The sequence below is a fragment of the Pan paniscus genome, chromosome 19, assembly GCF_029289425.2.
Source record: "Pan paniscus chromosome 19, NHGRI_mPanPan1-v2.0_pri, whole genome shotgun sequence".
Classification (NCBI taxonomy): Eukaryota; Metazoa; Chordata; class Mammalia; order Primates; family Hominidae; genus Pan; species Pan paniscus.
In genome coordinates, this window is record NC_073268.2 from 60989825 (window position 1) to 61016423 (window position 26599).

General features: G+C 44.0%; 1 protein-coding gene across 1 annotated transcript in view; it reads right to left on the bottom strand.

Moving 5' to 3' along the window:
- MYOCD (myocardin) overlaps positions 1 to 26599 on the bottom strand; it is a 100207-nt gene that overhangs the window by 7157 nt on the left and 66451 nt on the right. The window contains exons 6-12 of the mRNA XM_003829385.4: positions 22626 to 22801; positions 19625 to 19750; positions 14530 to 14783; positions 12898 to 13051; positions 5537 to 6469; positions 2324 to 2467; positions 668 to 796 (exon numbers count right to left, since the gene is read on the bottom strand). Of these exons, the coding sequence (XP_003829433.1) occupies positions 668 to 796; positions 2324 to 2467; positions 5537 to 6469; positions 12898 to 13051; positions 14530 to 14783; positions 19625 to 19750; positions 22626 to 22801 (1916 nt within the window). The remainder of the gene's footprint in view (positions 1 to 667; positions 797 to 2323; positions 2468 to 5536; positions 6470 to 12897; positions 13052 to 14529; positions 14784 to 19624; positions 19751 to 22625; positions 22802 to 26599) is intronic.

The window sequence follows — 26599 nt, forward strand, 5'->3', positions numbered from 1 at the left end:
GACGGGGTCTCACCATGTTGGTCAGGCTGGTCTCAAACTCCTGACCTCAGGTGATCCACTCACCTTGGCCTCCCAAAGTGCTGGGATTACAGGTGTGAGCCACCAGGCCCAGCCTTGTTTTTTCTTTTTCTTACTTTTTAATTTTGAGACTTTCCAAATCCAAATGAAAGTAGAGGATACAGTGAACCTCCTTGCATTTATTATCCAGCTTCAATACCCGTCAATGTTTTGCCAGGGTCATTGAATTTTAAAGCCAGGGAGAACCTTAGGAAGTATTACCCTGACAGTCACTCTCATCTATTTGAGAAGGTATTATGTGCCTGAACAATGTGGTAAGTGCGAGGCTATCTAGAATCCTTACCAAGTAAATATTATCCCTATTTTGCATAAGAGAGGTGAAGTATTCACCTTAGTGACAGTGGCAGCTGGCAGATGGCAGAACTGGTACCAAAGCCAGACAGGTGACCCTCTTCTCTCCCTGCCTCACACAGCTACACATGCAACACTGTTTTCCAATTATTGTCTAGATAATTTGCTTATTTTGGTGGTGTGGCACATGACACACTCAATATCAGAATTTACAAACTGCGTGAAGTTTAATCATATCAAACAATGTCTGTTCATTGAGTCAGTCTATTCTTCCATAAAGAACAAATCACATGGTTACCTGCTTTACGGCATCTTCATAGGATGGAGGCTGTGTTACCTCTGAAATTGCTGAACTTGACTTAGAAAAAGTTGGGGATGGAATTGAAAACTTTGGCCCCACCTTATCAGAAGAGTGTAAACCAGCCATCTGCATGGGTAAAATATGAAGAAAGGCATTGAATTCATGGATCTGAAATTATATTGTTTCTGTTCTAGAAACAACAGGCTAAATTTTGGAAAAATTGATCTAAGAGGAAAAAAGAAAAGTCCAGGGCTTAGAAAATAACTCCCATATATTAACAGTAGTGAATGCTACTGTGGGTTCATTGGTGGTGGCGTCTTAGAATGGCAACCTTGCAAGATCTATTTTCCTCCTTAAGGTGCACCCTCTTATTTTAGGGGAAAATAAGTAACAGTCCAATTCAATACAAACAGATCAGGCTAGGCGTGATGGCTCATAGCTGTAATACTAGCACTTTGGGAGGCCGAGGTGGGCAGATCACCTGAGGTCAGGAGTTCGAGAGCAGCCTGGCCAACATGGTGAAACCCCATCTCACTAAAAATAAAAAAATTAGCCAGGCATGGTGGCGCGCCTGTAATCCCAGCTACTTGGGAGGCTGAGGCGGAAGAATCGCTTGAACCTGGGAGGTGGAGGTTGCAGTGAGCCGAGATCGCGCCACTGCACTGCAGTCTGGCCGACAGAGTGAGACTGTGTCTCAAAAATAAATAAATAATAAATAAAAAATAATCAACCCAGGAATTTCCAGACTAATCTACCCCACAGGTCATTTATTCCAAACTGGGTATTTTGCAGAGAGCTGGAGGCATTGCTGAGGTCTCTTTATGAACCAGCTTTGTTTATTTTGAGTGTGTTCTCCTGTGGAGTGCCTGGCCCAATTCAGGGTCTCTGCCCCTTCCGACTTGTGGTATGTGGCACTTTTATGTCATGCTTATCTTGTTTGTCTCCTTTCTGCCACCTCTTCTTTGCCCCTTGAGACTCTCCATACCCTGGATCCTTCATACCCCTGACTTCTTCCACCAGCTGAAGGGTGATGTCTCTTCCTTTTCCATAAAGATATTGCACTGTGACCCCTGCTTTGCACATCTCTCCAATCCTGTCCATGGATCTGTGTCCCTCTCTCTTCCTCCAATGTTGTTTCCCACACACCCTGATCCCAATCTTTAACTTCACAGAAACTGGTTTATTGTTCACGTTGTTTTGCAAACATATGGCCATTTTAGTCATCATGATTTCTGGGATGACCCCAGGAAATGACTCCCTGGGAAAACTTCTAACTCGTATCTGTACATCCTTTTAGATGCATTTGGAGTGGATTTGTTTCTCTCTAGAATGAAATTTACTTCTGCCTTGAAAGGGAACTTCATTATTTTTCACTTTGGAGGACCCTTCCAGCCCTTTATAATCAATCTGTCCCTCCCTCCCACCAGCATTTAATGTTGTAAGCATAGATCAGTCATTGTTAACCTATATTGTTCTTTATTTTTTTATTTTATTCATTTTTTTTTTTTTTTTTTTGAGATGCAGTCTCGCTCTGTCACCTGGGCTGGAGTGCAGTGGTGCGATCTCGGCTCACTGCAACCTCTGCCTCCCGGGTTACAGAAGAGAGAAGAGGCAAAGTGAATCCCAGGTTGAGGCCTTTTTCCAGGTGCCTACCTTTTGCTGTACACATGGGCTTTTGGGACAAGGGTTGCCCCCGGCACCATGACTGCTGTCTGCTTGGGCTCCAGAGAAGGGCGGGTGGAGGCTGGAAGAATGGGGAGAGAAGCTTGGAGGATGGCCATCGTGTGCTCCTGAGTTCTGCAAAGGAAGAAGTGACAAATTACATGGCCAGCAGCAGCTTACTTGAGTGTGACCTTAGCTGACAATTCTGGTTCCTGCCCTGTGTCCCCTGGTGTCATTTTTACAAACCTTCCTAAATTCCATTACCAGATGAACTTGCCTAAAATCTGGCTTTTTAGACATCACCTACTGCTCAGAAACTTCCAGTGGCTCCAGGTATCCACATCATAGGATTTCCGCTTTCAAACCGGATGGGTGTTCAAGACTCTACACTTTGGTGCTATTTACTTCTGCAAGCTTAAGTTCTACTATTCCCGCCATGGACCTCCAGCAGCATGCCCTGTACATTCCATCCCCCTACCTTGTCCCTTTCCTGGCCCTCTACCTTTTAACGTGACACTTCCTGTCAAGTCCAACCCCTTCATGAAAGCTTCCTGGACCTTTCCAGCCCTTTATAATCAATCTGTCCCTCCCTCCCACCAGCATTTAATGTTGTAAGCATAGATCAGTCATTGTTAACCTATATTGTTCTTTATTTTTTTATTTTATTCATTTATTTTTAGACGAGTCTCACTCTGTCGCCTGGGCTGCAGTGCAGTGGTGCGATCTCGGCTTACTGCAACCTCTGCCTCCCAGGTTCAGGCTATTCCCCTACCTCAGCATCCCTAGTAGCTGGGACTACAGGCGCGTGCCACCACGCCCGGCTAATTTTTGTACTTTTAGTAGAGATGGGGTCTCACCATATTGGCCAGGCTGGTCTCTATCTCCTGACCTCGTGATCCACCCGCCTCAGCCTCTCAAGCTGGGATTACAGGCATGAACCATCGCGCCTGGCCTAATTTTTGTATTTTTAGTAGAAATGGGGTTTCACCATATTGGCTAGGCTGGTCTCGAACTCCTGACCTTGTGATCCACCCGCTTGGCCTCCAAAGTGCTGGGATTACAGGCATGAGCCACTGTGCCTGGCCTAATTTTTGTATTTTTAGTAGAGATGGGGTTTCACTGTGTTGGCCAGGCTGGTCTCGAACTCTTGACCTTGTGATCCGCCCACCTCGGCCTCCCAAAGTGCTAGGATTACAGGTGTGAGCCAGCGCGCCTGGCCTGTTCTTTATCATTTTATCATGAAATTTTTAATGTCTTCAAAGAGTCTTTGTGAACCATAAATCACTGTACAACGTTAGCAGCAGTATCATCAGTACTGAAATTTTTGGTCCAGAGCTGTGTCTCAAGAGCTATTTTTACCTTTGTTTCCCAGGACACTACACACTCAATAAATGTTTGTTAATTATGACAATAATTTTTTTAGGTCCTAATTTCTCCCACCGTGCCCCTCAGGGGTAGACATCATTCATTGGAATGCATTGTTCCTGTAGGTTTGTAAAAATTACTTCTCATTACCTTTTGCCACACTTCACACTCTTGGGGTGGAGATATTCCACTTGAATAGGGCATTGTACTTAGAATTAACAAATCTTGGGTTCATGTGATCCTGGGTAACTAATTTAAGCTCTCTGAGCCTCATTTTCCTCAATGACAAATAAAGAATAATACATTGGAGCTCATAGGTTTCTTGTGGCAATAACTGAAATTACTCATAGACATGCCTTGTAATGCTTGGCACTTAGCAGGTATTCAGTTAATGTGAGTTTTCTTCTGATTCCTTTTCTAATAATGGTGATGTCAGAACCTTTTGATAATGTAACCTTTCTCAACTTGACTTATATAGGCTTTCCTAGTAATTCTTCAGCTCATGAGCATAAAGTCTTTGTCAGTCACCTTTGCCTAGTCTTTGAATTAGTGAGTCTTCTAAGCCATCTCCTATGACCACTTCCATTCTGCTCCGGCCACTGGCCCTTTTTCTGATCCTTGAACAGTCCCTACAAGTTCCAACCTCAGGGCCTCTGCAAGTGCTATTTCTCGTTTGCCTTCAATGCCTTCACCCCAAATATCCACGACATTTTCTTTTTACTGCTTTCAAGGTTTTGCTAAACGTCCCTGGCTCTTCTATTTAAAGTTGCAAATTTCTGGCTGGGCGTGGTGGCTCACGCCTGTAATCCCAGCACTTTGGGAGGCCAAGGCGGGCGGATCACGAGGTCAGGAGTTAGAGACCAGCCTGGCCAACATGGTGAAACTCTGTCTCTACTAAAAATACAAAAATAGCCAGGCATGGTGGTGTGCGCCTGTAGTCCCAGCTACTCGGGAGGCTGACGCAGAAAAATCACTTGAACCCGGGAGGCAGAGGTTGCAGTGAGCCAAGATCACGCCACTGCACTCTAGCCTGGGTGACAGAGCGAGACTCTATCTCAAAAAAACAGTTGCAAACTTCCAAACTACACACACACACACACACACACACACACACACACACACACCTCTTTGCTTTTTCTCCATAAGATGTGTCATCTTCTAATATAGTACATAATTAACTTTGAAATTGTTTAATTTACTTTTAAACTGTCTCTGTTCCCATGAGAATAGAAATTTTTGTTTGGCTAGTTCAGCACTAAGTCCCAGAGATGAGAATGGGGCCTGGCACATAGTAGGTGCTCAGTAAATGTTTGCACTATGCAGACCATTATATGAAGAGTAAGATCTGATGATTTCCCCTTTAAACCTTTGAGGCATTGGTTTGGCCTATGATAAGGTTGGACACCGAGGAATCCTGGGAATCCTGAGAACAGTGGTCAGCAAACTGCAGCCCACAAGCCAAGTCTTGCTCACTGACTATTTTTTAAAATAAAGTTTTATTGGGACAGAGCCATGTGCATTTGCTCACATGATATCTATGGCTGCTTTTGTGAAACAAAGGCAAAATTGGGTAGGTATGACACAGACAGTGTGACCTGCAAAGCAAAAAATATTTACCATCTGGCCCTTTACAGAGTAAGTTTGCCAACCCCTGCCTTACAGGATGAGTGAGTTTGGTCTACCATGAAGATCCAAGGATTGTAGTGTCTGGGAGATTCTGCTATGCTTTTGGTAAACCCTTCCCATTGAAAGTTCTGACATTAGCTCTTTAGCAGTTGAAAATTTGTAACCCACTTCCAGAAAGAAGTGTGCACCAGGCATGGCGCAAGGTGCTCTTACCTGTGCAGTGCACACCTGGCTGCTGATGGGCGAGGAGACCCTGTGCCCTTCTCCCTGGGCCCCGGAGGATGAGGGCAGAAAGTGAGGGTTGTTGGGTGATGGGGGCAAACTGATGTGCTGTGGGCTTTTCACAGCCCCCAGCGGTGAATGCTGAGGGGAACACTGGGGGCTGAGGAATGTGGAAGAAAGTACATTGGTTTGATCTGAGGACTCCACACAACGAGCATTTCCAAGAGGCTGGAGTTGAGCAGCTTCACAAGCCGGCGGGTGACACTCTGAGCTGCCGCTTTGTCTTTTCACAGGTACTTGGGATGCAAAAGGACAGCTGGAGACAGCCTCTTCCTGCTTGATGGAGGCAGCCAGGAAAGGCAGCGGCTTCTTCTCTGAACAGTTATTCCTTTTCTGCTTCTGAAGCTGCATCCTCAGCTCCTCCACCTGCCTCTGCTCTTGCTGGAGTTTCCAGGTGAGTTCATTGATCACCTTCTGCTTCTCCACCAGCATCTTGTCCTTCTCGGAGTCCAGCCCATCCAGCTCAGAAGGAACAGAGCCCCCGTTCAGGCTGCTCATGAGACTTTCCTCCGTGCACACGTGGACTGGGGACGGGTGCAGGCCGAAGGAGGGGGAGGCATCATTGAAGGTGTCCGGCAGGGACCCAGCGACTGACAGGTCAGAGGAGGCTGGGGAGATCGGGGGGCTGGAGCTGGTGCTGCCAAAGTGGTAGAAGCCATTGGACAGGGCACTGGTAGAAGAGGAAGACTGGTAATTGGGCAGCGTGTTGGGTGTGACAGGAAAAGTGACAGTCGTTATATCCCCAAAGTTCGGCACTGGGTTGCCAGAGCAGTCCTGGAAGGGTCGAAGCCGGTCCATGAGAGCCGTTTTGGTGCCTGACACAGGCAAGCCCCGAATTCGAAGCTGTTGTCTTAATTCAGAGACCTAAAGAAATCAGAATGTGGTTAGTGTGCTGTTTAACGACAATATTTTTAAAAGTGTATTCATTATACAATTAGCTTCAAAACATCACAAATGGAATTCTACAATACCCACCTCTTTTTTATACTTCTTTCCGATTTCCTCTCCTACCCCTGATATAAATCAGTTCTGCACAATTTTAACAATTATTTTTAACTTTATCATATACGGTGTTTTCATGGCCTTAGAGTCATAGAAATGTAGAGCTTGAATGAATGGTAGAAGTCATCTAATCTACTGCCCGTCATCCCTCATGGCGATCTGTGTCCCCATTTTATAGATGAGAAAACATATCTGCCTGGGTTTAGACACAAGCCCTCCAACAATAGTCTTGAAGTACAGCAAAGTCTGCAGCTTTTCTGGCTTCCTTGGTGAGGGCTCTTCCTACCACGTTCTCTTCCTCAAACCTGAGCATGCGCCAGAACCACTGGAGGGTGTGTTACAAAGCAGACTGCAGGGCCCCACTGTGGGGTTTCTGACCCAGTTGATACGCATTTCTAACAAGTCCTCAGGTGGTGCCCCGACCTGACTTTGAGAACCACGGCTCCATATAAACGTTTATGTCCTAATTGCAATGACCAGCTGAATAATAGTCGTATACTGAGAGAGTATGTGGCAATAAGACCATCAGTTCAACTCCTGGCCCTGTCTGTTACTAACTCAGTGATCAATCACTCTGTGCCTCAGTTTCCCTTCTGGGAAATGGAGGAAATAATGCTTACTTTATGCATTTTTGTGAGGGTTAAAATGGCTTAAAATGTATAAAGCACTTGGAATAGTGCCTGGCAAATTGTTGTGCAATATAAAGTTTTACTAATATTATTATGTTAATTCACTTGTAATTATCTTATCCCTGTATTTTTTATAATGTTCACAAACTGGAAACTCTAAATATCTACAAATATGAGAAGTGGTTAGGTAAATGATAGTGTATGCAAATGATGGGACACTACAGATCCATTAAAGCTGATGCTATAAATATTTGCTGACATTGGATGATTAATTGTTGTGGTATAGTAACAAGTGAACAAAGTTTGAATTGATTGTATTTTTCTAAAAATTATATAAACGATGTATGTATATATATATACATATATATATTTGAACCTATGTTTGCATATGAAAAATCCAGATAAAAATATGCTAAAATGTTAACAACGGTTCTCCTTATCTGTATGTTCTAAATATGCCACATAAACGTATTACGTTTGTAATTAAAACGGGAAACATATTAAATACCTAAATGTCAATAATTTCATAAAACAGAAGACTATAGGGAAATATTCTGATACTCTGTAGGAAAAGATAGTTTGAGAAAAATATTGAAAACAAAATTTAAAACTTCTGTAAGTCAAGAAACTACAAAGCGCAAATACAAATAGCTATCTTGGGAAAAATGAATTGTGACACAAATAATAAAGTGTTAAAAAGCTCAATGTATCAAGTGTGCTAATTGATTAAAAAGAAGATTGATACCCAGTATAAAAATGAGCAAGGGATATATGATCCAGCTTTTCAGAAACGAAATAAAATTTAAAATATGGACAGTAATGTATGTATATCATCATTAGTAATCCAAGAAATGAAAATCTAATGAAGATATATCTATTTGTATTTATTAAGTTGGCAAATGAATAAGAAGACTTTGTGTTAGTTAAGTAGCAGCAAAAATTAAATTAGTTTTTTTTTGAGGCAGAGTCTTGCTCTGTTGGTCAGGCTGGATTGCAGCAGCATAATCTCGGCTCACTGCAACCTCCACCTCCCGGGTTCAAGCAATTCTCCCGCCTCAGCCTCCCGAGTAGCTGGGATTACAGGCACGCACCACCACACCGGGCTAATTTTTGTATTTTAAGTAGAGACGGGGTTTCACCATGTTGGCCAGGCTGGTCTGGAACTCCTGACCGTAGATGATCCACTCACCTCAGCCTCCCAAAGTGCTGGGATTACAGGCGTGAGCCATAGCGCCCGGCCCAAAATTACAACGTGTTTGTAAAGCTCTTTATTACATTGCTATTCAAAGTATGGTCCTTAGACAAGCAACATCAGCATCGCCTGGGAGCTAGTTGGAAATGCAGAATCTTGGGCCCCTCCCCAGACCTGAATCAGAATCTTCATGCTACCAAGAGCTCAGGTGATTCAGTTCACACATTAATGTTTGAGAAGTGCTGCTTCGACTTGCTGCTTCTGGGAATAGACACATAAATGTTCACGGCAGAAATTTTAATATGTATCAAAAACTTTAGCCGGGCGCCGTGGCTCACTCCTGTAATCCCAGAACTTTGGGAGGCCGAGGCGGGCGGATCACGAGGTCAGGAGATCGAGACCACGGTGAAACCCCGTCTCTACTAAAAATACAAAAAATTAGCTGGGCATGATGGCGGGCGCCTGTAGTCCCAGCTATTCGGGAGGCTGAGGCAGGAGAAAGGCGTGAACCCGGAAGGCGGAGCTTGCAGTGAGCCGAGATCAGGCCACTGCACTCCAGCCTGGGCGACAGAGCGAGCCTCCGTCTCAAAAACAAACAAACAAACAAACAAACAAACAAACTTTAAACAATATTAATATATTTAATTCAGGAATTTTATTCTAGCCTGAGGAAATAATCAGAGAAACTAATAAATGTAGGCACAAAGATCATTGAAATCATATATATATATACACACACATATATACATATATATACATATATATGTATATATATACACATATGTATACATATATACACATATGTACATGTATATACATATGTGTATATATACGTGTGTATATATATACACACGTATATATAGGTTTTGAGACATATGTGTATATATATACACACATATATATAGGTTTTGTATATATACATATACATATGTATATACATACATATGTGTATATATATGTGTGTGTGTATATATACACACACACATATATATATATATAAGTTTTGAGACAGAGTGTCGCTCTGTCACCCAGGCTGGAGTGTAGTGGTGCGATCTCAGCTCACTGCAACCTCCATCTCCTGGGTTCAAGCAATTCCCCTGCCTCAGCCTCCTGAGTAGCTGGGATTACAGGTGTGCACCACCACACCTGGCTAATTTTTTGTATTTTTAGTAGAGATGGGGTTTCACCATGTTGGCCATGCTGGTTTTGAACACCTGACCTCAAGCGATCCGCCCACCTTGGCCTCCCAAACGCTAGGATTACAGGCGTGAGCCACTGCGCCCGGCCTGAAATCACATTTTGAATAGCAAAAATCTGGTAGCTAGTTAAGTGTCCAGCAGTGGAATGTTAACTATGTGGTGAAGTGATATGCTGCTATTAAAAATAAAAAAATTATTGAATATTAACAGTTATGAAAAATGTTCACGATGTGTTAAGAAAAGAAGTATGCCAGTAATTTATGTGCACGTAATTTTTTCAAGACAATTATTTTAAAACAAAATGTTTATATGCATTTTAAACCTAGAAGGAAATATAATCTGCTTTCTGTTAGTCTTATCTTTCAAAATACTGTTTACTTTTCTACACACTATCATATTTCAAGTCAATATATGTTACTTTATAATCAGCTAAAAGTTATAGAAAGGATTGAATTAACTTACATTAGCAATTATTTATTTACCCTACAGTCTTGCTGGAATTGTTTTATCATTTTCTTTTAGATTTGCTGGTTTGAAAAAGTACAAAATGGCAACTCATTATTGTTTTAATTTTGAATTACTTAAAATTGATGAGTTCTACATTTATTTTTAGAATCTGTCTTACCACTGAATAATTTAACTACATTATTAAATAATGTAGCTCATATTCTAAAAATGAATACAGTTGAGTTTAATTTATCTTAAACTTCAGGATATTACACTGTATGGGCTTGTTCAGGACAAAGGTTTGTATACACCTCTTCCCTACATTCTAGTGTTTTCATCACTAATAACTTTTTAAACTATTATGGAAAAATTCACACATACACAAAAGTAGATAGAAAGTCTAATGAACCTCATATACTCATCAACAAACTTCAACAATTATCACTCTGCCCAATCTTGTTTCTTCTATACTCCAACCCACTTCTCCTACCTTTCCTGAATTATTTTGAAGCAAAGCATATATAATTTCATCCAAATAATTTGGTCTCTATCTCTGAAAGATAAGTACCCTTAAAAAGCCATAATATAATAACATTATCACACCTTAAAATATGAATTATTATTTCTTAATATCAATAAGGTATTCTCTCAGTTTTTTAAACTTTCAGTCTCTCTCTTTCTCTCTCTCTCCAGTTTTTGGTTTTTTTTTTTGTTTGTTTTTGTTTTTTGAGACGGAGTCAAGCTCTGTCATCAGGCTAGAGTGCAGTGGCACGATCTTGGCTCACTGCAACCTCCACCTCCCGGGTTCAAGCGATTCTCCCACCTCAGCCTCCCGAGTAGCTGGATTACAGGCGTGCACCACCACGCCCGGCTAATTTTTATATTTTTCGTAGAGATGGGGTTTCACCGTGTTGGTCAGGCTGGTCTTGATCTCTTGACTTCATGATCCGCCTACCTTGGCCTCCCAAAGTGCTGCGATTATAGGCGTGAGCCACCGCGCCCAGCCAGTTTTTTTTTTTTTTAAATAGGATGTAAAAAATTATCCACATACTGTGATATATAACCATGAACTTTTCAAAAAGAAATCAAAGACTTTTCTCTCAGTGTTCCTTTCCTTTTGTGTAGCAAAACATGAAAATTGCTTGCAAATGTCACCTTCGTTATATGACCTTTCTGATTACTATTAGCGGGGTCACCTTCATCCATTCCTCTTATTTCTTCCTTTCCCCAATTGTGGTTGCATCATATGCCTCCTTCATTCCTCCTCTCTCTTTCCTTCTCACTCTTTCCATTTTGTTCTTCATCAATTTCATTCACCCTTCTAGGTTCAATGCTCCACACATTGCACATGATTCTGAAATTTCTTTTCCCACCCCTGACAAGACAGCCTGGCTAATTCTTACTGATGGAAATGGATGACTTTTCTCTCGGTTGTCCTGCTGGTACCTGCGACTTGACTTTCCCAAACTGAATGAACTTGCCACTGTCCCTTCACATCAACTCCTCATTCTACTCTCCCTCTTTCTGTCATTGATGTCACTCTCCCAGGACTCAGATGGCGCCTCTCCCCATACACACAGTGAGTGGTCAAGTCCAGCCATGTTCTCTCCTGCCCATCTCTCTCTTTCCACTCATGTCTCATACAATAGCAAAGCCCTTGAAATAAGTTATTTAGCTTCAAGCCTCAGTTTTGTCATTCATAAGCTGGTTAAACTGCCTATCATTTGACCTCTTTATGATTCTGGTTTTTATTTTCACTTTTTAAATTGGGGAGACAAAACTTATCTTGCAGGGTGAAAATTAAAGCAAATCTACACAGAATGAATGACAGATGGTTTATATTTAAAAAAAAAAAAATTGGTAGGGGCTGGGCAGGGTGGCTCATGCCTGTAATCCCAGCACTTTGGGAGGCCAAGGCCGGTGGATCACCTGAGGTCAGGAGTTCGAGACCAGCCTGGCCAACTGGTGAAACCCTGTCTCTACTAAAAATACAAAAATTAGCTGGGTGTAGTGGTAGGTGCCTGTAGTCCCAGCTACTAGGGAAGCTAAGGCAGGAGAATCGCTTGAAGCCGGGAAGCAGAGCTTGCAGTGAGCCGAGATTGTGCCACTGCACTCCAGCCTGGATGACAGAGCAAGACTCCATCTCAAAAAAAAAAAAAAAAAAAAAAGGTAGGCACCATCATCATCATCATCTCCTTATACCTATACTAATTATCGTAACTCTCACCAGCCAATGATTCTGAGCATGTGTATCTAGAGGGATCCACCTGCCTCAGCCTCCCAAAAGTGGGTTTTGAGGGGTCTGACAGATGGCAGTATCATATCTGGATCATGTTTCTCTTTGGCTAAAGCATCTCCTGTCTCACTTGTCTCCTGTCTTACTCTTATCTAGAAATAGCCTACTTAAAAATTATTTTTTGCTATGGTAAAATAAACATAAAGTTTGTCTTTTCCCTCTATCTCAAAAGAAAGGGCTCTTGCCCTTTCTTGCCCTTCCACCTTCTGCCCTTCTACCATGGGATGGCATTTGCCAGATACTCGTGCCATGTCCTTGGACTTCTCAGTTCTAGAACTGTGAGAAATAAATTCCTTTTCTTTTCAAATTTCCCAGTTTCCAGTATCCTGTTACGGCTGCATAAAATGGACTAGACAACTGGGGTGTTCAACCACAGCAGGATAAATTCTGTCACCTCCTTCAGTGTTTCCTATAGTCTTCTTCCCCTCCCACTCTCTTACTCCAGATATCAGTTGGTCGTGGTGATGTTAACAACATACTGTTGTATTTGTTTAAAAAAAGAAAGAAACTCATGTCAAATCCTATACCTTCAGATCATCCAGGTTAGGTGGGAGTGGGCCTGGTTTGAAAGAAGAGACACCAGTTTGTCCAGAAAAACTGTTTTTGACAGGAGACAAGGGGGTATTGCTCAGTGGCGTTGAAGAAGAGTTTGGATTTCTGACCATCTGTTCATTTGGTTCCCTAAAAAACAAACAAAGAGGCATTTCAAGTACAATCAAATATTGGTGGGATAACTTGCATTTAGATCGGATCCCAAAGTGATTGCCTGCAAGGGTCAGGCATGTAATAAACCAGCAGAAGAGACCAGGGCGAGGATAAACAACACTGCCGGCTAGATGGTAAGCGGTGTGTGACATCTGAACTTTGTTTAGGGAGATAAGAGGGAGTGGCAGGGACTGTGGCATATGAAAGAGGACACATCCACCTGTGATTCAGCTGATGCTCTGTCCTGGGGAGGCAAAACACACCTGGTGAAGCTTGGTTGCATTTAGTGCTCAGCATAATTGCTAGTATATAGTCTGAGGATGACACAGGAGGAATCTACATCTCAACTTTATATGTGGGGATATTGACAATTTAAAGGGTGACCTGGCCAGGCACGGTGGCTCATGCCTGTAATCCGAGCACTTTGGGAGGCCGAGGCGGGTGGATCACCTGAGGTTGGGAGTTTGAGACCAGCCTGACCAACGTGGAGAGACCCTGTCTCTACTAAAAATACAAAATTAGCCGGGCGTGGTGGTGCATGCCTGTAATCCTAGCTACTAGGGAGGCTGAGGCAGGAGAATCGCTTGAACCTGGGAGGCGGAGGTTGCGGTGAGCCAAGATCGCGCCATTGCACTCCAGCCTGGGCAACAAGAGTGAAACTCCATCTCGAAAAAATAAATGAATAAATAAATAAATATATTTAAAAAAATAAAAGGTGACCTAGCAATGTGGTCACACAACCTGGGCTCAGGAGTCAATCTTTGAGGGTGTCTGTCAGCTGCTCAGCCCTGTTCCTTCCAAAAGCAGAAGGGCATCGGAATTGCTCATAATTCCAATATCACATTCTTAGACTTTCCATAGTCCAACTTGAAAGTGCTAATACTTTCCTTTTCCCCAAAGGGGCCTCTTGTCAAGGGCATTGATTTATAGTAGCCCCTCCACCTATTGGCGGTTTCACTTTATGAGATTTCAGTTACCTGAGGTCAACTGCAGTTCAAAAATAGTTGTGTCCAGTACAAGTTATTTTGAGAGAGAAACCACCACATCCAGATACCTTTTATTACAGTATCTTGCTATAATTGTTCTACATTATTGCTAGCTATTATTGTTATTCTCTCACTGTGCCTAATTTATAAGTGAAACCTTATCATAGGTATATATGCCTAAGAAAAATACAGTATATGTAGAGTTCAGTACTCTCTGAGGTTTCAGGGATCCACTGAGGGTTTGGAATACATCTGCAGATAAAGAGGGCCCTGTATTTGCTTCCTCCCAGTCTTATGGCTCTGAAAAGGTGTGCATAGTTTCTAAATTGAGTCACCTTCCAAACATACTGGATGAGGAAATGGTGCAATACAGGACTTGCTAGGCCCCATGGTGCTGGCAGATAGATATTAATAGACACCCTTCCCAACCTCTGCCCACAGCCACCCTCCCAGCCTTGCCGGACTTACTTAAGCTGAGCTTGGTGCATCCCTGGGTAGCTGAATCGGTGTTGCTGCTGCTGCTGCTGCTGGCTGAGGATTTGGAGCTGCAGGAACAGCTGCTGTTGCTGGAGCAGCCGAGCGTAGGCTGAGTCCATAGGTGGAGGGGACTTCTCTGCCTTCTGGTCTGGGGGAATGTACTGGTGATATTTAAGCTTCTTCACCTTTGGCTTGGGGTCCTTGGGCTTTTTGTGGCGGTTCTTACTGTCACCCAAGGATTTGGACTGCAAAGAGGATGAGGAAATGGCATGTGCTTTAGGTGATGGCTGAGAATGATTTTGCATCATGGACACGTTGTGAGGCAGTTTTGTCTGATGGCCATTCTTGGATCTCAGAAATATAATATAGCAAAGGCATGATGTACAAAGAGCTCCTAGGACACTAACGTTGCTAATGAACAAATCCATTGCAAATGTATCACACTGGAAGGACACTCCTTAGACGGGGAATGTTGAATCTTAGAAGCAGCTCCAGAGTTTTTCCTTTCTGGAGTACAGCAAAATGTAATCCTGTGTTTCAATGAGTGCATTCTCCTAACCTAAAACCAACTGATGACCTAACAAAGGCTGCATTCTGATCTTGAGACTACTTGTAGAAAGTTCTTTCATGGCTGGGAGCAATGGCTCACACCTGTAATGCCAATGCCAACACTTTGGGAGGCCGAGGTGGGTGGATCACCTGAGGTCATGAGTTCGAGACTAGCCTGACCAACATGGTGAAACCCCTTCTCTACAAAAAATACAAAAAGTAGCCAGGTGTGGTGTCAGGCGCCTGTAATCCCAGCTACTTGGGAAACTGAGGCAGGAGAATCGCTTGAACCTGGGAGGCAGAGGTTGCAGTGAGCCGAGATCACGCCATTGCACTCCAGCCTGGGCAACAAGAGCGAAACTTCATCTCAAAAAAAAAGAACTTTCATATGCATATGTGCAGTCACTTTTAGTTAAACACTTAATAAGTTGACTTATTAATGACATAACTAAGATAAAACTAAGATTTTCTTTGAAAATCTAGAATGTGGTTATTTGTTGCTTTGTGCTGAAAGTAAGATAAACCTTGCCTATCTGCCTGCTGAACACCCTCTCGCCTGCCTGCCAAATACCAATGAAAGATCAGGAAGTAACACCTTTTGAAATAAGGACACTTTACTTATTATGGGAAGGGTTATCCACCTAACTGGAACACTTCCCAGAGTTGGAACCCAAAGCATGTATTGCATGATTTGGACACACTGAATCAGGAAGTTAAGGGTATAGTCTTGGAAGATAAGACAAATTTTTGGTGGTACAATTACTTAACTTTAATACATCTCAGTTTCCTCATCTGCAAGTTGGAGAAAATATTCTTTACTTTTTCTCTCACTAATCAATATAAAGACTATAAAAGATAATATTGAAATAATAACAGGTAGTCAATGAACAGGTAATTATGTCTATAACCTGCTCCTGAAATAAAAGACCTTCGTACATTAGGAAGGAATGGGTCCATCCTGTTATCAGGTTAAAAAAAAAGCAATTTTCAGGCCGGGCGCGGTGGCTCATGCCTGTAATCCCAGCACTTTGGGAGGCGGAGGTGGGCGCATCACTTGAGGTGAGGAGTTCGAGACCAGCCCAGCCAACATGGTGAAACCCTGTCTCTGGTAAAAATACAAAAAATTAGCCGGGCTTGGTGGTAGATGCCTGTAGTCTCAGCTTCTCGGGAGGGTGAGGCAGTAGAATAGCTTGAACCCAGGAGGCGGAGGTTGCAGTAAGCCGAGATTGCGCCACTACACTCCAGCCTGGGTGATAGAGCGAGACTCCGCCTCAAAAAAAAAGTAATTTTCAAACCCTGACTTTATTACAGAAGGTTGAAATGAAGAACACGGATGTCATGACCACGAGTGAGCTAGGATTTGGGGGAACATTGGAAGGAAAGTGTGTTTCCACCGGTGTCCAGAAGAGGGGGCTCCTGAACAGCTGGCAAGCATATTCTGACTTGGCAGGTTCCCCACTTCAACCACAAACTACACATCTGAATGTGACCTTATCCAAAGGAGCTTACAACTCACTTGGACTCAGCGCAATGCACCCCCAAAGGCTCTTTTGTTTTCCAAAGAGACTTCTTCCTGGCGACTAATGAATAATGAACACAAGCAGCTGGGTGTGTTTGGTGGCTCCGTTTCTCTCTGCTTACTAATCGATTAGCATTCTAGTTAGTTAATCAGTCTTCTGTCCTTGGAGAGTTTCTGCAGGGCTCCCGAAACCACCTCTGCCCTGGCCTGCTCCAGACCAGCTGCTGTTGTCACCTCATTCTGAGGCTTGCCTTGTCTGAGGAGGATGGGAGCTGCAGCCCTGGCAGGGTCCCGCAGCTAAGTCGGAGGTCCAGGAGCTTTTTTTCTCTATGTTGCCTTAGCACATTCCAGAAGATACTGAAATCGGAGCATTTACTCTGGATAGTCTGGGGGTAAAGGCTACTATTACTATTCTCTTTTTGAGCCCAGGGGACACTAAGGTTTCTGTGTTTGTTGACCAAGCAGAAGAAATGATGGCTCTTCTACAAACAACCAGCCTGCCGGGACCAGCTGGGTGTCTGTAAGTATCGCCTTTTTCACGGAAAGTGATCTGTTCATCTCCTGGGCTTCTATCATACTTTCTACTACAGTGAGGTTGAAGGCTTTGCTATTTTTTTTTTTTTTAATATATACAGAGTCTCGCTCTGTCGACCAGGCTCGAGTGCAGTGACTGCGATCTCGGGTCACTGCCACTACCGCCTCCTGGGTTCAAGCGATTCTGCTGCCTCAGCCTCCTGAGTAGCTGGGATTACAGGCACACGCCACCACGTCCGGCTAATTTTGTATTTTTTGGTAGAGACGGGCTTTCACCATATTGGCCAGGCTGGTCTCGAACTCCTGACCTCAGGTGATCTGCCCGCCTCGGCCTCCCAAAGTGCTGGGATTACAGGCGTGAGCCACCGTGCTCCGCTGCTAACTTAAATTATGCAAAATTTAAATACCGTGATAGAAATATGAATAACATTTCTCTTTATACTCAGCTTTAGAAATAACGGGACTCATCTCCTCCTCCTTCCCCTGCAATGAACAAAATGCATTGATAGTCACATAATTTCTGACCTGTTGAGCTGAGTGAATTGTCAGCTGGGTTCAAGCTCTTGTGGCTTGGTGGGGGAGCCTTACTGGCAAACTGAAGTGTCTATCATCCATTAGACCATAAAACTGTTACTATATCATTGATTTTTACTTCAATTTACAATCTTTTTTAAGTCCTGTAAGAGTCATTCTAACATTCATTAAGTGGTGGCACTCGAGCTGAGAAAACGTGTTCCCAAATCAGTTGGAAGTTATTTGGGATAGGCCAGGCACGGCGGCTTACGCCTGTAATCCCAGCACTCTGGGAGGCCGAGGCAGGTGGATTACCTGAGGTCAGGAGTTCAAGATCAGCCTGACCAACATGGAGAAACCCCGTCTTTACTAAAAATACAAAATTTGCCAGGCATGGTGGTGTGCACCTATAATCCCAGCTACTGGGGAGGCTGAGGCAGGAGAATCACTTGAACCTGGGAGGCAGAGGTTGCGACGAGCTGAGATTACGCCACTGCACTCCAGCCTGGGCAACAAGAGTGAAACTCCATCTCAAAAGAAAAAAAAAGGAACACAAAGGGAAGTTATTTGGGATAAAACATTATAAAGAAGGCCACATGATGACCAGGCAATTAACTGAAGAGAGAGCAGCCTGTGTACTGTGAGATGCGATGCTGGTGTTTATAGAAGCACAAGCCGCAAGTGCAAAGATGTGGACCCAACCGAAGTGCCCATCAACCAACAAGTGGATAAAGAAAATGTGGTACATATACAACATGGAATGCTACTCAGCCATAAAAAAGGAACAAAATAATGTCTTTTGCAGCCACTTGGATGGAGCTGCAGGCCATTATTCTAAGTGAAGTAACTCAGGAATGGAAAACCAAGTATCATGTGTTCTCACTTATAAGTGGGAGCTAAGCTATGAGGATGCAGAGGCACAGAATTATGTAATGGAATTTGGGGATTGGGGGAAGATTGGGAGTGGGGTGAGGGATAAAAGATTCCATATTGTGTACAGTGTACACTGCTCAGATGACGGGTGCACTACAATCTCCGAAATCGCCACTAAAGGGCCGGGCGCAGTGGCTCACGCCTGTAATCCCAGCACTTTGGGAGGCCAAGGCAGGTGGATCATGAGGTCAGGAGATGAAGACCATCCTGGCTAACACAGTGAAACCCCATCACTATGAAAAACACAAAAAATTAGCCAGGCATGGTGACGGGAGCCTGTAGTCCCAGATACTCGGGAGGCTGAGGCAGGAGAATCACTTGAACCTGGGAGGCGGAGGTTGCAGTGAGCTGAGATCGCGCCACTGTATTCCAACCTGGGCAACAGAGAGAGACTCCATCTCAAAAAAAAAAAAAAAAAAGAAAAAAGAAAAAGAAAAAAAATCACCACTAAAGAACTTCTCTGTGTAACCAAAAACCACCTGCACCCCCAAAACTATTGAAATAAAAATTAAAATTAACAAAAAGATATAATGCTGAGAAAACTAAACATTTGCTATAATGATTCTAGCTACCTGCCTACTATGAATGAAACCCCGTGTTTATTTCCATCGGAAGACTGGCTTGAATGATGTAAGTTTTACATTATGCAAGCTTTTCAGGGCTACTTCCCTTGCATAAAATTCAACTGCTGTATACCTATTTTATGAAACTTGCAAATCCTGCCTTACAATCAGCTGTGTCTACCTCAAAGGTGAGCTTATGAAATCTTTTAAGTGGGGAACGTGCTGGCTGGGCTGTGATTCCAAAGAAATGCAAACCCACAGCCTTCTCCGTGGCAGAGGTGACTTCTGCTGTGCTGCAAGGATGGTGACCCATTTCTCATCTCCTGTTTTGTGACCCTCCTAGTGAGCTGAACCTCTGCATGGGTCCTCCGTGTAACTCTCTTCGTGTTGTCAGACCTAACTCAGAAAGTTCTGCTCCAAGTCGGCTCTGTGAGCTGAGCGCTCAGGCAGGGCTTGGAGGCTGATGTGTCCGTACCTTTACAGCAGCATGCACGGCTATGGGGGTGCTGGGGGGGCCAAGCCCCTGCTTCCCCGCATCTGACTGGTGGCTGGGCTGTGAGGCTGAGTCATTTCTGTCATTTTCTGAGCCAGAAGCAAGATCCTGAAATCCAAATGTTACCGATATTAGGAAGATACAGGAATAAGTTGTGTGACACAGAAATGTTACAGTCCGTATATATACCTCTGCTGCTTTCATCCTAGCTTCTCACCCAAGTAAATATCAGCCTACTCCCTCAGTGGGAGGAGTCACATACGTATATGTGTGTATATATGTGTGTGTGTATATATATGTATATGTGTATACACATATAAATATGTTTATGTGTATATACATATATACATATATATATATATAAACTTATCATCCAGCTGAGAACACTTTTGAGAGAGAAAGGGAATCATTCTAAGTAATGATTCCAAAAGACAGGTACAAAACTGGTCTGTTCTAGGCAAACTGGGACATCTGGTCTCGGTGTGTGGGCGTTCCACCTGTGTGTGACAAGGTCCACCTGTCTTGATAATGCAATTGAAAAAGAGCAGCAGGGAAGAGTGAGTGTAGGAATTTGGGGGGAAAGTAGGACAATGAACAAGGTAGATAAAAAGGATGTTAGCAGAAAAAGGGAAAGTGTGTGTTTGGAAGTGTGTGTGTGTATCTCCAAGTGTGTGTCTGAGTGTTTATATGTGCATGTATGTGTGTACGTGCATGCGTGCTTATGTGCATGTGTGTATATATGTGTGTGTGCATGTTAGGTGTATACGTGTGTGTGTGTGTGCACATGTGTGCACACAGGCATGTATATGTATATGTGGTTTTGTGTGTATACATATGTGAGTCTGTGTGTGTGTTTGTGTGTGCGCGCGCGTGCATGTGTATAAAGTCATAAGAAACCTTTACCAGAGGTAGAGTCTGTAAAGGGAAAAATTATTTTCTCTTTCTCTCCTATATTCCTGTTTCAACTCTGACAAAAAGGAGCCAGGGCTGCCCATGATCTCTCCATGGGGGGTTAGGAATGAGCTTTGCAGTTCTTCCCTGAGCCCTGCCTGGCACCTGTCAAAGGCCCAAAGGATTCTTTTCTCTTAGAGCCTCAGTGTCCTCATCTGTCAAACATGATTGCCGGGAGAAATGACAAACAATGATTTTTGCATCTTGCCTGGCATTGTTCGGTGCTTGTTCTCTTCTTCCCCTCTCCTAAGGTGAAGCAGAAAAGAACTTGCCTTTTCCTCAAACCATTCTTAAATCAGAAGCTTAGGAATTTACTGTCAGAATAATGTGTACAAATGATCTGATATACCGTTTGATGTTATCAAAGAAATTTGGCTGCAAAGACCAGCTGTGGCATGCAGGGGAAGGAAAAATGCTTTGATTATACACTCTTGCACAATAAACACACAAGTATCTCAGCTCAGCTTTCCATGCCTCCCTTTTTCCTCCCATTTCACTTTTTCTCCTTGGCAGCTTTAGGTTTGCTCTGATGGGGTGAAGATAGGCATGACGGTGATCAGTAACTGGCATGGTTTTGGGAAACGAGGCACTGAATGATAATTATTTTAACTGTCCCTAATATCTGTATGGTACTTTTCAGTGGGAAAAAAATAACCCAGCTTTCAAATGTATCTAATTTCAGTTCATTGCACAATTTCTGTGAGGCCAGGAGTGGTAAAGGGAAGGGGCTGAGGGTCTGAAGGGCTCTCTGGATAGAGACAGAGTTGGAAGAGCTCACATCTGGCTTTCACACTTACGCATCTCCTTCCCCTCATATGTGGATGCCCGGGTGCATCTCTCTTAAGGGCTCCATGCCTCTGCTCTGGCTGGATTTCCCCGGCGTGGCTGACACTCTGCCATATTTCTAGAGCCCACCCAGTTGCTCGGCCTCACAGAGCTTTAGTTCCTTCTCTGTCAGAATCAACCTCGATGATACCTACTTGGAGGGGTCTCTGATTTCAAATGAGGAAACTTTTGTGATGCACTTGGCACTGTCCCCGGCCCAGAGTGAGCACTTAATATGTAGCAGGAACTGTTGTTCATAATCATCATTATTCTTTTTTTTCCCCCTTTGAGATGGAGTTTCACTCTTGTTGCCCAGGCTGGAGTGCAGTGGCATGATCTCAGCTCACTGCAACCTCTGCCTTCCAGTTTCAAGTGATTCTCCTGCCTCAGCCTCCCAAGTAGCTGGGATTACAGGCACGCACCACCATGCCCGGCTAATTTTTGTATTTTTAGTAGAGACGGGGTTTCACCGTGTTGGCCAGGCTGGTCTTGCACTCCTGATCTCAGGTGATCCGCCCGCCTCAGCCTCCCAAAGTGCTGGGATTGCAGGCGTGAGCCACCGTGCCCAGCCCATAATCATCATTATTCTTTATAAATGTGCTTTAAGAGTATTCTCAATACATGTTCCTCATGCTCAAGGGTTTGTAGATTTGTACAGAAAGAGGTGAATGTTATGGTTGGGTTGGGGCTGAATTTTGCTGCAGCTTGCTAGGTAGAAACCTGCTAAAAGTAGAAGCAACGTGGGCCTCCCTGCCTTGGAGAGAGCCAGCATTTCCTTCTCTCCACTCCCTGGAGCCCTGTAGTGAGTCCTCAGTGCACAGAGAGATGGTGAACTTTGAATCAGTCCTGCTCTGGCACTTTCTAGCTGGGAGATTGTTGGCGAGTCATCCAATCTCACTGAGTCTTAGCTAGTTTGTCCATAAAAATGGAGATAAAAGGTATCTGCTTGGCAGAGCAGATGCTTAATGGATAAATTAAAGGGTGTAGTTCTGGAGGTTCTCTTTCAGTGTTTTCTGGAGCTTTTGTCACCCCACACAGAGGCCTGCGCTGAATAGAGTGAGAAGAGGCATCAAAATGCTGTGGCAGCCAGGGACATCTCTGCGTTTTCTAAGCAAAACCAGCTGTTAACAGTGTTGATGTTAAGACTGAAACGATAATACACTGAGATGCTGTTTTACTTTTTTCGTTTGTTTGTTTTGTTTTTTACCTGGTTTGTCCCCAGAGAACCTGTCGAAGGGGTATCTGAGGCTTTAGCGTCTGGCGGGGATCCCGCTGAGTTTTGGGGGTCTTCACTTCGAGTCTGATCCGGAGAAAGCCCATCGCTGCTGCTGTCCTCTTCAAAGGCAAAAGCATCCGTGGATTTGGAGAAACTCACCTGGTTACCTGAGGGGGTGAAATCCAGGAACTTGGTCAGTGGCTTAGGAGCATCAAAGGGCATTTTTGGAAATGCTTCGATGTGTCATTTCTATTAAAAGTACACCTCTCTCTCTCCAGTTTGTTTTAAGTTTAGGTAAGAGTGAAGCTATACTTTAAATTATTTGGTTTATAAAAAGCGGTTTGTTTGGCATGGAGGAAAGAGTGCTCTATCAAAGGTCTATCATCATTTGTTAAACTTTATTTTCATGTTTCTGCATTTCTTCCTGTTTTCTTTGGGAACCCACATGTTTTTGAAACTAAACTGGGGAAGGTAAAGGAAAGAACAGGGAATGCTGGGTGCAGAATGAGGCCAGAGGAAAACGTGGTGGGAGCATGCGCCTGTGTCCCTCGGGTTTTACGATGAGAGATGGAATCGAGATGACAGCCTGCCATTTGCATCATCTTCAAACATAAAGCAGGGCGCACAGCACGCAATGTTTAGCAAACTTTGTTAATAAGGATAAGCTAGGACAGCTACTAAGTTTAAATTCCTAAATGTCAGAATTAGCTAATGTCACCAGTGCATCCCAAAGAGCCATTCAACGAATGCATGACTGTTTACAAAAGCCATAAATGTGTCTCAGAAACCTCAGCTTGATCCTCATTTTTCATTATTTGGCATTTCTTTGTATTCCTCATATCTTTGTATCTATTTTGGAATTCCTCAATGGCTCACACAAGCAGAGACTCTTCCTCAGCCGCCTGCATGGTTTTGCTAAGGGAACAGACAAATTGGTGTGGGAGAGGGGTTATCACACCAGATGGGACTAGAATGACATCCTTATATGTCCCTTACGTTTTTATTTGCCAAATTTCATCTGGTTTATTATCCAGCTGCACAGTACACAATGTGCTGAAGCCACATAGCTCTCCTGACCCGAGTCCAGGGACTGCTCTGCTAAAGGAATTTAGGTATTATCAGGAAGTTTTCCAGTCTGATATTCTGCAATCACACTGACAAGAACTTTTGACTCTTGCCTTGTGCAGATAAGAGAAAGGAGCTCTCACAGCAGGGATTGCAAAGGCAACGAGGAGCTGGAAGTAATGGAACAAATGTGGCTTTGGGCTTGTCATCGCCACCACTGCTGGCATCTGTCACAGGCCCTCTCACAGGCATCCAAGTGTCACATCAGGAAGGAGGCCGTGCAAGGACAGGGCAGGGGGAAACTCCAGTCACAGGCCCATGGGGCGGCCCACTAACTGGGAAGGGTTTGGGGCTGAGCATTTCTGCTCCACGGGTTATTTATAAAAGTCATTATCGCTTTACCACGAATATAAAAGTAATACATGTTCATCATAGAAATTCATACCTTAGAAAAATGCCTAATGTTGCTGGGCACGGTGGCTCATGCCTGTAATCCCAGCACTTTGGGAGGCCGAGGCAGGTGGATCATGAGGTCAGGAATTCGAGACCAGCCTGGCCAACATGGTGAAACCCCGTCTCTACTAAAAATACAAAAATTAGCCGGACATGGTGGCGAGCACCTGTAATCCCAGCTACTCGGGAGGCTGAGGCAGGAGAATTGCTTGAACCCGGGAGGCAGTGGTTGCAGTCAGCAGAGATCACACCACTGAACTCTAGCCCGGGTGACAGAACAAGACTGTGTCTCAAAAAAAAAAAAAAAAAAAAAAGGATCATGTGTATTACTGAGGGCCAGGTAGGCATGCAGTAGGTGGGTGGGTGGGTGGGGGTTAGGGGGTTAAGTGTTCCGCACTCCAGAAGTCACTGCATTTTCTTGGGATCCACATGGCACGTGCCCCGGGCCAGTGCCATTCACACTCTCAGAGACCCTGCATGTGACTTTGTCAGCCTCTCAGGGCAGCCAGTCTTCTCTGCCCAGCAGGACCCTCGGTCTGAGCGCTTTGTGATGTCACCTCCCCTGCCCACTTCCTTCAGTCTAAATGCACGTGGACCTTCTCTGATCTGATACTTCTCATGACAAAGACTCCTCCTCTCTCCACACAGGGTGGATGTGTACAAATTAGAGGAAATTAACCTCCTCTCTCCACACATCTCTCCACACAGATGTGTACAAATTAGAGGAAATTAACCAAATTGCAAAATCTTCTACATATTCTAACATGGGTGGAAATGTTAAGAGAAGGGGAGAGAGGGTGGTTTCTCCTCTTATGACCCCAAAACCCTAATTTCATTGTTTCAAGTAGAGAGAGAGCAAATAATAAAAATAGCAGGTGGCTGAGCAGTTTACCTAGCAGTGGCAGCAATAGCAAAAACAGCTAACTTTGTTAGACTTCATAATAGTTCAGGAAGAGGGCACATTTTCTCATTTCTTTCTTTTTTTTTTTTTTTTTTTTTTTGAGACGGAGTCTTGCTCTGTCACCCAGGCTGGAGTGCAGTGACATGATCTCAACTCACTGAAACCCCCCCCTCCGAGGTTTAAGTGATTCTCTGGCCTCAGCCTCCCAAGTAGCTGGGACTACAGGCATGCGCCACCATGCCCAGCTAATTTTTGTATTTTTGTGGAGACAGGGTTTCACCATGTTAGCCAGGCTGGTCTTGAACTCCTGACCTCAGGTGATCCACCCACCTCGGCCTCCCAAAGTGCTGGGATTACAGGCGTGAGCCACTGCACCCAGCCTTCTCATTTCTTTTTAATAAATGAACACATTGTAAGGTCAGGTCTACCCAGTTATTTTGAGACTGAACTAGGACCACAGTATCAGCCGTTGGAATCTCAGACTCACCTGGTAGAGGGGGTGGCAGAATTAGTCATCCTTCCTGGAAGTCAGCAGGTGAAGCCATTGTGTGGTTTATGGTACATCATCAACCTGCCTGGTTGATTGGGGGATAGGTAGGGCAGGGGTAACACAGAAAATGACCAACATCTCTACTTTTTTTTTTTTTTTTTTTTTTTTGAGATGGAGTCTTGCTCTGTTGCCCAGGCTGGAGTGCAGTGGCACAATCTCGACTCACTGCAACCTCCACCTCCCGGGTTCAAGTAATTCTCCTGTCTCAACCTCCCAAGTAGCTGGTACTACAGGCACCCGCCACCACATCTGGCTAATTTTTTGTATTTTTAGTAGAGACAGGGTTTCACTGTGTTAGCCAGGATGGTTTTGATCTCCTGACCTTGTGACCCACCTGCTGTAGCCTCCCAAAGTGCTGGGATTACAGGCGTGAGCCACCACGCCCAGCCTACTTTGTATACATAGGTCATATGCTAAGGGTGTCTCCAGAATTCCACAAAATAGCTGAATTTTTGAGATCTGAGGGACTGACTGTGACATCTTGCTTTTGAGGAACAAAGAAGGCAGGAGATTCTGGGAAGGGAGAGTTCCGATGAATTTAATTTGGACTTGCCTCAGTAAAGGGGCGGAAAGATTGTTGGAGCCCTGAAGTTACTACCAGTGAATCAGCCCTTTCCACTCTGACACCTGGCATTTGGTGACCCCAGGTCGAAGCACAAGAATGATGTCGAAAAGTCTAGAAGTTGAGTATCTGGAATAAAGGTGTAGGTAATCAATCCCCCTTTCCCCAGGGCTGGACGGAGCATTCCTAAGTTGTTGCGTTTAACTCCAGCCTTCCCATTTTAAGAGGAGCAGAGACAAGCTGAGGTGTGATCAGATAAGATATGGCTAAGAGAAGAGACAGAAAACCATGAGAAAGGAGATCCTTGTATCTGGATGGGACACAATCAGAGAATCTGTCACGGGCCAGACTGCTTGGTGAGTGCTGGTGGTGGTTACAGAGAGGAGACAGCGATGCGAAGTTGTCCAAGAAGCCTCCCGGAGGAGGTGGGATTG